Genomic DNA, 13,417 nt, shown 5'->3' with positions numbered 1-13,417 from the left:
TTCTCTCTGGGCTAGGGTTCATTCAATAAAATTGATCAGAAGGAAATTTATCACAGATAAAATAACGTGCTTTATGCAACACCATTTGCCTGTAAAACATGTCACAAAAGTCACCTTGTGGTCAGATGGGCAGCAAACAAATTTAATAAATAAGTTGTGCTGTTACTAACTTGGAAGTATTTAAAAGGGGGTTGGATAAATTTATAGAAAACTGATCTATTGTTGGCTATTAATTTTGAGATTCAATGGGAGCGAGCTGAGAACCTCTCCAATTACCAGTTGCAATAGCAGGAGGAGAGTGGTATGTCTTGACCTCCTACTTGTGACTACCACAAAGGTAGGTCCCTGGTCTTTGTGAGGAGCAAAATGCTGGACTAAGATAGGACTTAGTAAGATCTGGTGTGGTTAATTTTATTTATAGAGGTTATTAACCAAACATGTTTGTTGCTGTCAAACTAGAAAAGGCGGTTCAGGAAGAAGTCTACTAGTTATAAAATATGGACATTAATAAAATCAAAAATAAAATAGAGTGGGGCTACGTCAAGCAAGACAGGCAAGTATACCACATTAGGGACCGCAAATCTAATGCACAAGTAGGTAGGTGTGTAGGATGTAAAGTTTGAGCTGTCACTGAAATCTGATTTGCTTTGATCAGTGTTTCTCAACCTTAGCAATTTTAGAACACATGTTAAAAGTCACTGGGAAAGTCTGTTAAAGGGACAGTCAAGAACAGGAAGGTTTCCCTTCTTAGTCAACGTCAAAAGAAGTGCTTTTTGGCTCTTTTTGCCTTTTTTTTCTGCCACAGGAGAAAATCCTCCTGCCATTTCAGGAGTCTGGAATTGGTGATCCAGGAAATAAATAAGTGCAAATAGCAGAAGCTAGAGGCAAATTAGAATGTTGACTTATTTTTGGGGGTGGGGTGGGGTGGGGAGAAAATTATCTGAGTTGCGCTTTTATTACCTGTTCTATTCTGTTCTACCTACATATTTCCTCCTTCTCTGTCCCTGGCTGGAAGAACCACCAATGAGTAAAAAGCAGCAGATTTCAATTATTTCATTCCTTCTCTTTTTGGTTTCACCTCCTGTATAGTTCTTTTCCTTTATATTGGTAATGATCCTTGCATTGATTATCCAATCAGCCCCTCATTCTCAAAGGTGTTATATCCAGCACACAGATTCCCAACTCTTACTGTCCATTTAGCTACAGAAGAGAAGTGGGGGGGTGGGGGGATTTTGCTATTTTCCTTCTCCTAAGTAAATCAGCACAGAAAAGGCATGCTTTGAAAGAAAGTGGATGGAGTTTGCCTAGGAGTTGTGAGAACATCCAGGAATGTTGTGCTTAGAGATCTAGAGATCTTTCTGAGACAAGGGGACAAAATCCATAAATTCTTGTGCTTACATTTGCAAATAGGCCCCATTCTGCAATAATTGTTTGTTCTATATTGGTCTTTAATTGAAATAAGCTTTGACTGACTAATAATTAGCAGTAGAAAAGATAAAAACATTTGACTACACTGACTTTTCCCTTTCCATTAATGAGTTATGGTCAAAATGCACCCTATTTTAGCACTATTTAACAGTATTCTAGAGTGCATGAGATAGTTTAACTGATGATTTTTCCTCATAAGTTTTCCTTTCCCCCATTTTTCCTCAGATATATTGCTTTAACTGTACTAGCAACTTCCCATAAGATAAATTCACCATCTACTGTATTTTTCTTACACCAATTAATCCAAGCTACCCACTTTGGGAGAATGTAAATGTTACACTCAATGAAACCAATAAGAACAGCAAAAATAAAACTCACTTTTACATGGTTAGCTACCATCTATTGAATATGACCTTATGAAAGCTTTATTTTGCATTATGACCAATTTTCTTAAAGACAGAAACAAGCAGTCAGTTTGAAATACCATCACAGAACGTATCTTTTTTTATATAGATAACATTTAAAAAGTCTCTTGAAAGATTTTTCCCACTCATAGAAAAATAGTTTGTATATCCAGAAAAAAATACAGTAACAAAGTGATTTATGCTTACATCATGGCAAACATTTATGTACAATAGACTAAAGCCAGAATTTCTTCTTTGGATTTGCACAAGTTCATAACTGTAGTTTGTGACTGACCTGATTGTTTGCTGCAAACTCATTGTTTTAGTAGAAACAAGCCCAATTTTCTTTATAGAGTTGGTCCTCTGCTCCATTTGTCAATATACAAGAGCCATAAGTTAAAGCAAGTTACAGAAGACTTGAAAAAGATACAAGAAGGGCCATCTTGATAAAAAAAAAAAAGGATTGTGAAACGGATCACCAGTACAGATGTCAACACTATATGGCAGAAGTAGAGATATGACCTCAGTTATCAATCTGAATGGCCTTGTAGCTCTTTTAGATGTTTAGCCTTCCCATAATACTTCACATGAGTTTCCACATAACTTAATATCTTAGTTGTTAAATACCGGACATCAGGATCACTCTGGTCGTTTTCTTTGATATTATATAAGTGCTGTAGTCCATTCTCTTCTATTAACATTGCACAGTATTTGGCAGCTAAGGAGAAATAAAACTGTTAATTAACATCTTCAACATAAACATGACAATGTTAAAATATGTGAGGGTATGTAGAAAACATTGCATGCTGCAACATAATCAACTTTTGTTTACAATATCACTAAAACTGCAAATCATGCTGATTTACAATTCCAGTCAAGATTCAGATATAAGGCAAAGACACTTCAGTGATTTGGAAATATCTGTCAGGCTCACATACATCTTTCTCCCATTGTTCGTAAGTACTCTAATTTTTCATTTGTATGTAGGCTGCCCAACTTCAAAATCATTCTGGGCAGCTTCACAAAGTTCAAAGAAAGAACATTCTATTAAAAAAAAAACTCCTCAATCTCCAGGGTGGTGGGCATATTATATTTATATATCAACTCCTCAGTTAAAAGGAACCCTCCAAAAACCTCCTGATCCGAGTTTAGATCTCCAGATAATGCCATTCTAAAAGGTAAATGCAGTGACAGAGGAGATTCATTTCCTAGGTGACACAGCTTAATTGATAGCATTTTAAGGAAGCTGAGCCTGTTGAGAGTGCAGAGAATGATGAAGAGTATGGGAGAGGCAATTCCACAAATAACCACCCCTAAACCATGTAGGTTTATAGGTGATAATCAACATCTTGAATTGCAACCAGAAGCTGACTGGCAACCAGTACAACTCAGGTAGCAGGACTGTTAAATTTGTAATTATGAATTGATGCAATAGTTCCCACCTTCAGTTTGAAAAGTTAAATAAACATCAATCTTTTAAAAAATGGAAGTTTTAAGGTTTATTGAAGGATACCTACGGGTTTTGCAGCAGACATGCAGAATAGCCCACGCAGCCCAGATCTGTACTCCAGGTAATGTAAAGCAGTCAAGCAGTGGGTAAAATGGCTTGAGGGACCTGATAATTAAAGAATCTTTTGCAAATTTATCAGTCATAAAAAATAAACGTAAGCATTTGTTATTAATTGATTTTGTGCTATCAGGTACTTGTATCCTGGTAAGTTCTTAAATCATGAAGTCAATGAAGCCACAACAACCTTTTGCATTTCTAAGACATCTTATGATTACCTATTAGTGCAATATGTTGATGGTGGCAGCCTGGGTTTCTACGATCCTGAATTAGTACAGTTAATGGCAGGACTTGCACAAATGCTTAACCCATTAAATCAGCTATATGAAGAACATAGCTTCCACGGTGGGGAAGGCCATTTTCGCCCTCCCCAGACTCCTAAAAAGACTCTGGAGCCTGGGAAGAAAGAAAAACGGGCCTACCAGGCCATCACATGATCTGCATGGGGGGGGTGGATCACACGCGCATGCATGGGGACGGGGTGCATAGAATTATGGCTGTGGGCACACACACACACGCAACTTCCCCGTGCTCCCCCCGCTGGTACATGATGACAAAAAGGTTAGCCATCACTGGTATATAAGTATTGCACTGCTACCCAAATTAGTAGGAGATAATATTAATCTGAGTTTACCAATCAACCAGCTTCTAAGAGGAAATCTTGGTTAGTATTAAAGTTGTATTAAACTTTAAGCAGAGGAAGAGGAAGTATTTGTAACTAAGGTGTTAAGGGTACTCAAATTTGCAGGATTATTTCTAATGAGTTGAACATGAGCAATAATCTCCAGCACTTTGACTGCACTTGGCTTTATAGGTGTACACAAATGTGACCTTTAATTTAGTCTGGTAAAACTCTAGAATCTATGATGTTCATAAGCTTCAGATCAATAAATACACCTGTGAATTAAAGCTTTCTGTTTTACATCTTGTTCTCAATGTATTTGATTTTCATTTTTTTCATTGTGCTTAATTAACTGAGTATTTTTAAAATCACGTGAGGTGGGAAGCTTGCATATGCCAGGAAAGGAATCTACTGGCACATGAGCAGACAGCATGGAAGGATGCAAGCAGTAAGTACAGAATTATTGTTCAAGTTTTATTTTAACATTATACCTATAAGCTGGCAGTGCTACCATCTTGCATTCTGGTGTTGGCCACTTCAAAAGGGTTGAATGCTGTAACAGAGAATACAAGTTTAAATACTTCAGGCAACCTTGAAAATGCTTTTCAAGAGAGTTACAGTACTGAATTCACTATACCAGCTTTTCAATAAGAGATCTTCTCAGTTTTTGACTCAATGTCCAGGCTTCTTCACCTCTAGATATCAAATTGGCCATAATCCCAGCTGCAAAATAGCTGACTTCTATCTCAGCACTGTTCAGAAGTTCACTGACATGATCCACAAAGTCCTTCTGCATTAGCCTGGGATGCAGCTCTCTCACCTCCGCCACGTTGTTCTTATTAGGATAGGAAAAAAACACACTTTTGAAAACAAGACTTTGAAATCAAATGCAAGCATTTGATAATTTACCTATATAGGTAGTCCATGTTTAGTGATCCCCAACTCAGTCATTAACGAAGTGGCCACTAAGCAAAACCCTGACTGTGCTTATGATCTTACTTCAGCTTTCATTTATTTTATAGACCTGCAAAGGTCATAAATGTGAGGATTGGTTGCAAAGTCATTTTTTCATCACTGCCACAACAGGTTGCTGTATGAGGCAGTCGCTACATGCGACTACTTGCATTTTGTGTTGGTGATGGTGGTGGGTTAAAGGTGAAATAGATTTTGCAGAAGCTTAATACATCTATTCTACTCTTATTTTAGCATATTTGCTCCTAAAACTTGCATTGCTCAAAACTGCCATGTTTTGGCTGGCTCATTTCAGGAAGGTTTGAGGACTGCAAGTTATATGGGTGGCTGTAATGAATTAAAGTAAAGCTTTATGAACTTTGGAGGACAAATGAAAGAAAACCTTATGGAAACTTTTGTGGGGAGGGATTCTTTATTTCAATTGGTATTCATACTTTTTGTCGTGGCTGGGAAGGAAGAATACTCATAAAAAGATCTATTTTCACCTTAAAAAATAAGTCATGCTCATTTTATGGAATTATTTTTGTATGCCGCACCTGATTTTGATCTTACCAGGAGGCCAAGAGCTTTGCGTTGTATAGATGAATCAGAAGAAAAAATCTGTAAAGAAAAAAATAACTAAATGTATGTCGTGTTCTATCTATCATCTTTCGTAGTGTACTATCAGAGCTGCCTTGTTTACCTCTAAAACTTGCAAGAAAAGATCCAGTCCTTTGTGGTCCATAAAGTGTGAACATATAGTTGGAGCTTCATCTGTGAGATTCCAAAGCGCACGAAGTGTAAAATGGAAAGTCGCATCTAATTCAGTCTGATTTGTTTTTTGTTCAACTATTTCAAGCAGTTTCTATAAAGGAAAAAGATAGCACTACAAATATTGTACAATATAAAAATATGGAAAGTACAAATCCCTTGTCCTCTTAACTATTATTCAGGGGAGACAGAGAGGACTCACCCCAACAACAATGTAGAATTCTGCAGAAAGTTGTGCTGCTTGCTCATCTGAAAGCTAAAAACAAAGCAGACTTTTAAAGTAATATCCTGGAGAGCTAAGGAAAATACTGGATTAAAAGTAAAGCCACATACCTTAAGTCCCAGGATAGAGATTACATTAACTGCAATTCTTTGTATATGTTGATTCTCCTGATTACAAAGCCACTGAACAACAAATTTGGCAGCCACAAACCTACAATTTAAAAACATTTTGTGTTTTCATCACATCCAACAGTTTTTAAGCAACTATTTATCTACAAACAAAAATCTATTTTCTTTTATATTTAGAAGTGCAAACTTTTGTTTGCTAACTCTTTTGTTAGTTGTTTGAAGTGGTGTGCCTTACAAATCTAGTTAATAAAATTCTAAATAAATAAGATTAAAAACTACATTTTCTAAGAATTATGTACAACACAGGAATATGACATGCACAATACTTCGTTCTGGTAGGTATTGTATTTTAAATTGAGCTGAATTAGGTTCAAAATAGCCTGTATTTTTTTTCTCTTAAGAAGACATTTCTAAATATGTCTATCTAATATGCTCTGCCACTGTAAGAATTAACTTTAGAGGTTCAGTTCAAAGCAATTATCTAATCCCTGAATCAGATAGTTGATTTGGACTGAATCAGCAAATTGAACACTTGTAAATCAATCTAACAATTCCTTAACTTTTTACACATTTTTTCCCCAGAACAAATTGAATTAATGATCCGGTACACACAAGTTTTACTATTTATAGATGCCAATAATTACAATGCATGCACACAAAATTTTAACCCCTGAACAACAGTTCCTCTATCAAAGCTATGCTAAGGGATTTTTAAAATTTTGTCCAAAATGAACAATTATAGAAAAGATACATCAATAATGCATTACTGGTACAGTATTTGTTTCAACCTGCCATCTATGGATTAATATGGGAGATCTGATTATAAATGCAACACTAGGCAAGTATAAATAGCTTTTCTATATGGCACTCCATATGTGTCCAGATTCTTAGCATTCCAATGATATATCTTCAGAGGGCCAAATTTTGGTAAGAGGTCACACAAAATTCCACAAAACAGTGTTTTAGTTTATTGGCATCACATCTAAATTGAATTTAAATTGAAATAGAATGAGCATTAGAACAGAAAATCTACTCAACATTGTCAGTGTTTTCATTAGGAAAAGAGGAGATTAGTAAACAATGAATATACATGCTTGAAAAAGCAGAGGTCTGAATTTTAATTTGGTGATGGGATGTACAGTATGTAAGAAGATAGCTTAATGTTAATGCATAAAAAGGAAAACCTCTTTCATCCAGATTAAGGCTTCACTTTCAGTTGACCATTTGTATTGTGAAACATTCAAACAGAATGTCACTCGCCTATTAAATGGAACATCTTGGAGGATCCGGACACTAGATAATGAAAGAAGGCAATTCTTCTGGAGCTGTGTGGAAAGAAGGAAAAAAAAGAGAGTTCAATTTTATGAAAATGTGATATTCAGAACTTGAATTACTGGTTGTTCATAAAATGGTCAACTAAGAAGTGTATGCTTTTAGTGCTTTGAATCTTAAAGGAATTAATGCTTTTGAATGGCATATCAAACAACTTTTACAACTGGGAGTGTGTAAATCCAGGTAGGGAGAAGCAATGGGTAGGCCACAGAATCCTATGCAGCATATGATAAATGAAAAGCACAAGCAAAAGCTTTGCATTTTTCTCCCAGAAAAGATCAATGTAAGTGAAAAAAATCCAATGTATGTCCATTGTCTCTGGCAATGAAACAGGACCTCCAAGGGGTCTGTTTTTCCACTCAGCAAAAAAATTCAAAATCAACTGCACCAAGTACATATTAGGAGTGATTTGTGCAAACTTGTGTGTGTGTTTGTACAGGATATCCTACTTTATATCCTTACCTGCCGTTGTTCAGGAAATGTTTCCATGGCTTTAAGGAGCAGCTGAATTACACTGGAGAGGAGACGAACAGGCACGCCTGCTGCTAGGCCTTGCCTAGTTAAATTAAGGACACAGGCACTAGCAGTCAACTGTACTGCCAAATCCAAAGGGTGATTCTTCATTCCAATAATCACAAGCTCCGAGATGAAAAGAAACAGTAATGAGAACTTTAATATATTATATGGTTTGATAAGAAAAAAAAAAATCAAAGAACACAAACCTATTTGTATCTTTAAATTTTAAATAATGATATTTATTGAATATAGTCAAACTTCAACAATTGGCAAACAATTATTTCTTTCAAATTAAACTCCCTCACCTTTAAAATTTCAGGCTTTGTAATTTTCATAAAACAGGTTTGCAGAAAAAGATGGAAGAAGGCCTCCTTCACAAATACTGGCCTTTCATTGTAGCGTTTCAGAGCTTCTAAAATCTGCATTTCATTTTCTCCTCCCGATACCTTTCAACATACAAAGATTTCATTCCTTTAGTGTTAACTCTGATCAGAATAAATGTAGTAATTAGCATGAGTTGTGCAACAATAAAGCTGGAAGGCAAACACCCAATCCTAAGTAATACTTTTAAACCAGCAGCCCCCAACCTTTTGGGCACCAGGGACTGGTTCCATAGAGAGGTTTTTCTGTAGACTGTCGGGTGCGTGGTTTCACATTCTGGCTGCATCCCACAGATGGGGCTTTGTTTGTGTGGCCCAATTTCTGGCATGCCATGGCCTGGTGCCAGTCCACAGACCATGGGTTGGGGACCCCTGTTTTAAAGCACAAAATCACTTTTGACACTCTTCTCCATTCCCCTAGGCTGAAATAGTTAAGCTGTACTGAATTATGAGTTAATCAGCAAGGCTGACAAGGAACCGTCTTTAGACAAAAATTATCTAAAGGTTCTGAGATACACAATATATTACTTTCCCACCAAATCTATGGCTTACCGTACTTAGCTATTGCTTTTATTAAAAGTGAACCTGGGTCAGCCTGTTACATTTTGGAGGAACTTCAGGGATTTCCCAGCATTTGTATAATGACATAAAAATCAAACTTCGGGTTTTGTTAATATTAAATCAGATCTTTTTTCAGTTGAAGGGAGGAAAATAAGTTCTCAGCTAGCAACAGGTTTATCTGTTGGTTTGAGAACAACAGGCAAAAGTCATAAATCTTTTGTGTTAGTACAAGAAAGTTGTTAGCTATTTAGTTACAGTATTTTCTTTAAACATTTTTAATAATATAACCATTTTTAAGAAAGAAACCTTAGTAGTATCAATGTTATTAGTTCTATGCTGCAAATAAATTAACTAGAGCTACGGTTAGGTTTTCAAATCATGCAATCTTCTGGTTTATCAATTATCACTGTAGTTGCAGTGCATTTCAGTGGTCCCAACCTTCAAGCTTCCCTGTCCTGAAAGGAACTCTGTGAATCCAGCTGCTGTACCTAACAAACCTATAAAGTGCATTCGCGGCCGCTGTCTGACAAACGCTTCTACGGCTTCATCAGTAATGGATTTGTTCCCTGAAATGTCCAATGATACAAGATTAGGCAGAATGTCTTTTTGCTTTAGCAAACAAAAGGCAATCTCGGATCCAGAATGCTGATCATCTGAGATATCAAGGTGAACCAGATACTTTAGTCCTCTTATGACATCTAAGAATTTTGTGGTAGGCATTTTCAAACATTTCAAATTGTACATAGTTAGAGATTTCAGATGATTCCGGCAGGCGAGAAGTGCATATATGTTTTTAACAGAAGTGTTGGATATGTTCAAGCTTTCTAATCTTGGCAGGGTAGCAACGTCTGCTAGATGTTCATCCCCGAACAATACATTTGTAATACTCAAAGAACGAAGACCGGGGAACTGACTAAAGTATCTTTCATACGAATTTGTAGGAAAAAGAGTTAATGAGTCCAAGACAAGGCACTGGAGATTGTTCTGGATCCATTTACTGCTTCTCAATCCACTCACAACATCTGCAATGGTAACAGTTTCATTCATTCCTGCAGCATCAAGTTGTACTAGTTTATGATGGCAGAAAGCCTTCTTGAAGGATTGGGCTGAGATTTTCGCTTTGCGGATACAAGCTTGCTTCAAACGAATTTGGTTGCCTTGGAAAATGCCCACAGTACCATCATTTAACAACTCTGGCAGTAAAGATAAAAAAAAGATATACATCAGACCGAGCAAAGTTCTGAAATCAGTCCAACTGTTTCCTATTTGCATATTAATGATAAAAATTTACATAAATTAAAGTTAATTCCTGATAATGCATATATGTCATTTCCTTGGCAGCACTACATAAGTAGTTGACTACTGCCTTCTTTCAGAATGTTTTTTGCAACTTCACAGGGTAGCCAACAGCACTGAAATTCCCAAGCGGTTGCCCATCCCAGCACTAACTACCAACATATTCAACTTCCAAAATCAGCCAAGGTGAGCTAAGAACTGCCATCTGGTAAAGCTCTATTAATAAATGATACCTGTATTTTCAAAGTAGTCCAAACTAACCTTAAGTAAATCCTCAAGTTATGATGAAAATTGAGACTGGATTGCCATTGTTAAGCAATGCATAACTATACGTGCTGCTGAATCATGGACTTTTCCTGAATCCTTAGAGCCCCGGAATGTGAAATAAACAGAATTACGAGTTCTAATTTATGAGCAATCCCATATTCAGAACCCCACTTTGTTAACATTCTGTCTCTTCTGGCCCAGAAATCTCTTACCTTGATAAGCCATTGTTTGCAGCAATCGATCAGCTACTTCTTGTGGAAGCCTTTGAGATTCTTTCAAGCATAGCGATCCATCTGGTCTTTCTGTACAGAATTTTGCCAGATCAGCAACCAAGACATTCAAACAGATGTCAACTAGAGAATATGGAGAAGCTTCTGCCTGCCATACATAAAATACATCATGACATCAACCAGAAAATAATGTTCCGAGGATTGATTACACTGCTGAGTTGTGTTTATATTACCCTAAGGCAAGAAATAGACATGATATAGAAATGAACTATCCAGCTTCAGCAAGAACATATACCTAAAGGGGGTCTTCATTTAATGACCACTCATTCAGCAATTGCTTAAAGTTATGATAATGCTGAATGAGGACTTTGGAATTGTGGTTGTATCCATAAACTTTTACTGCCAACTTCTGACAAGGTCAATGGAAAGCTGGCAGGTCACAAAAGACAATCACATGACTGCAGAATGCTGTGACCCTGCCAATTTTGCCTAATGTTAACAGCAGTTGGGGCTGCTGGAACTGCCATCATAAGTTGGTACAATCATGTGGCATCACACTGTATGACTGCATCACTTAGTGACAAAGTTCCCTGTCCCAATTTCCATTGGTAAGCAAGGACTACTTGTAGTCTGTTTGTCTTTATATCAGTGTATCTGATAGTCCTCTTGACTCAGTTTATTCGTCCATTTATTCATTATATTTATAAGCGGCTCACCTGTGGTTTGAAACTAGATATTTCTGCTGAAAGAGCTTATATAAAATATTAGTAAAATCTCGAAGATTCTATGAGTATAAAAGGCCCCCAAGGTAGTGGAAATTTAATAAAATAAAATTAATGGTACCAAAATATAACCAAATCAGTATAGTATCAGGACTCGAATGCCACCTGGAAGAGGTGTGTTTTGAGCAACAAAATTACGTTAGTTCATTGCCTTTTATCCACGTTTCAGACAGAAGTTTTAAATTCTTAACAGAGGACTCAATTGAGTTTCTTGTACAGTTCAAGCCCCCATAGCATTAGTTTCACTTAATTTGTATTGCCAAAAGCTAAACTCTGTAAAATGCTCTTATCACCACTATAAACATTATTTATGTTTAAAGAAGATCCTCACTGAACCACAGCCCACTGAAAAGCAACACTTTAGACCACTCAATCCTACCAAGACTCAAGTGGCTGTGGCTGTTTGAACTGCCCAGATCTGCAAATATTCCATCTTTGACCTTCCCTCTTCAAGCTTGCTATGCAACCTGGGGCTTTTCCTGGAGTCACAATCCTGCATAAAGGCCTTTGCCCATTTTGTGCCTCAGTTGTACCCTTTCCTATATCAAGAGGCCTTAGTCACCTTGTGACTTAACTACTGCAATAATATGTATGTGGGGCTGCCCTTAAAAATCACATGGCTTTGAAAACCCGGCTCTTCACCCAGGCTTTCGGCAAGGCAGAGGCTCTTGCTTCCTCATGGTTGACATCTTTTATCTTTATGTTTTATTGATTTTATGTACAGATAGTCCTTGACTTACAACAGTTCATTTTGTGACCGTTCAAAGTTACAACAGCACTGAAAAAAGGGACCTAGGACCGTTTTTCACAGTTACGACCTTTGCAGCACCTCCAATGGTCACGTGATCAAAATTCAGATGCTTGGCAACTGGTTTATATTTATGACTGTTGCTATGGCCGAAGATCAGGTGACCTTCTGACAAGCAAAGACAATGGGGAAGCCAAATTCACTTAACAACCGTCTTATTAAGTTATCAATTGCAGTGATTCACTTAACAACTGTGGCAAGACAGTTCGCAAAATGGGGGGCAAAACTCACTTAACAAATGTCTCACTTAGCAACATAAATTTTGGGCTTGATTGTGGTTGTTAGGTCGAGGACTACCTGATATTTGTTTTACTACTGTGAGCCACCCAGTGTTGTTCAGTGACTACAGTGATACAAGTTGAATAAATTATTATTCATATAGTAGTAGTCATGTGCTATTGATACAAATCTTAACCCAAAAAGCAGGAAGCAAAAACAGAAGTTTCTTATGATCACTCCCTGGTAGCTTCTTTACCTTAAAACTAGAGACTAGGCTCATGCCCTACATTGCTACTGTTGGAAGAAATTTCCTGAGTTCGTTCCCAGCTGGGAAAAACCATGGACCCTGAAAAGAAATTAATTCCGAAGCAGCTTCCAGAAAGTGGGATTCTTTAATGAAGGAAGGCAAAAACAGCTCGAGTGTTCCTGGGTTGCAAGCAAAGTGGTCTGATTTTTATACCCATCTTCCCTTTGAAATTGGTGTGATTTGATGAGATTTTGTATGTGCCTTTAGTTAAGGTCTGAATCCTGTCTTCCTGCCTTAATGGTTTAATCCTGTTCCTGGGGCTTTGTCCTTCCTATTCTGGGGTTTAATTGTGCCAGGAAAGAGGAAAAGGGGAGTTATTTTTAGCCTGATTCCCCTTAATGGCTCTACTTAAGTATTTCTATTGTCTGCTCTGTTAGCAGGGCTGCTCTGTTTCAGCTGGTGGGTCTTGGTTTTCTTCAAGGGGGAAGGGTCTTGAGTCTCTCGGCACTGTTTTCTGAGGTTTCTGGTGCTATGAGGTCCCTGGCACTGTCCTCCTGGGACACACTTCCCACACTACAGTGTCCTAAAACACTTCTTGGAAATTCAGGAAATTCTATCAAGAATTCTATAAAGAAAAAGTCAACCCTGTGTGTTAAAGATCCTCTGCCCGGCAAACTGATTGCCG

The 13,417-nt window shown here is 37.3% G+C and overlaps 1 protein-coding gene across 3 annotated transcripts in view; it reads right to left on the bottom strand.

Annotated features, from left to right (window-relative positions):
- Nucleotides 1-1,823: 1,823 nt before the first annotated feature.
- LOC117664237 (protein zyg-11 homolog B-like) overlaps nucleotides 1,824-13,417 on the bottom strand; it is a 12,914-nt gene continuing 1,320 nt past the window's right edge. The window contains exons 2-14 of one of the 3 annotated variants that reach the window (XR_015733104.1): nucleotides 10,659-10,820; nucleotides 9,322-10,076; nucleotides 8,248-8,388; nucleotides 7,889-8,065; nucleotides 7,355-7,419; nucleotides 6,077-6,176; nucleotides 5,946-5,999; nucleotides 5,676-5,837; nucleotides 5,530-5,593; nucleotides 4,659-4,856; nucleotides 4,513-4,574; nucleotides 3,350-3,447; nucleotides 1,824-2,550 (exon numbers count right to left, since the gene is read on the bottom strand). Coding sequence is in view for 2 of the 3 variants with exons in the window: in XM_034415094.3 (XP_034270985.1) it covers nucleotides 2,363-2,550; nucleotides 3,350-3,447; nucleotides 4,513-4,574; nucleotides 4,659-4,856; nucleotides 5,546-5,593; nucleotides 5,676-5,837; nucleotides 5,946-5,999; nucleotides 6,077-6,176; nucleotides 7,355-7,419; nucleotides 7,889-8,065; nucleotides 8,248-8,388; nucleotides 9,322-10,076; nucleotides 10,659-10,824 (2,214 nt within the window). In the remaining variant the exon portion in view is untranslated. Of the gene's footprint in view, nucleotides 2,551-3,349; nucleotides 3,448-4,512; nucleotides 4,575-4,658; nucleotides 4,857-5,529; nucleotides 5,594-5,675; nucleotides 5,838-5,945; nucleotides 6,000-6,076; nucleotides 6,177-7,354; nucleotides 7,420-7,888; nucleotides 8,066-8,247; nucleotides 8,389-9,321; nucleotides 10,077-10,658; nucleotides 10,825-13,417 lie in introns of all 3 variants that reach the window. The other 2 variants (XM_034415094.3, XM_087889729.1) reach the window with 2 other exon arrangements.

Source organism: Pantherophis guttatus, chromosome 3 (genome assembly GCF_059756535.1).
Source record: "Pantherophis guttatus breed Tessera chromosome 3, ASM5975653v1, whole genome shotgun sequence".
In the NCBI taxonomy this organism is placed as follows: domain Eukaryota; kingdom Metazoa; phylum Chordata; class Lepidosauria; order Squamata; family Colubridae; genus Pantherophis; species Pantherophis guttatus.
Note: the sequence above shows the minus strand (reverse complement) of the source record. Positions and strands in the feature narration are given on the sequence as shown.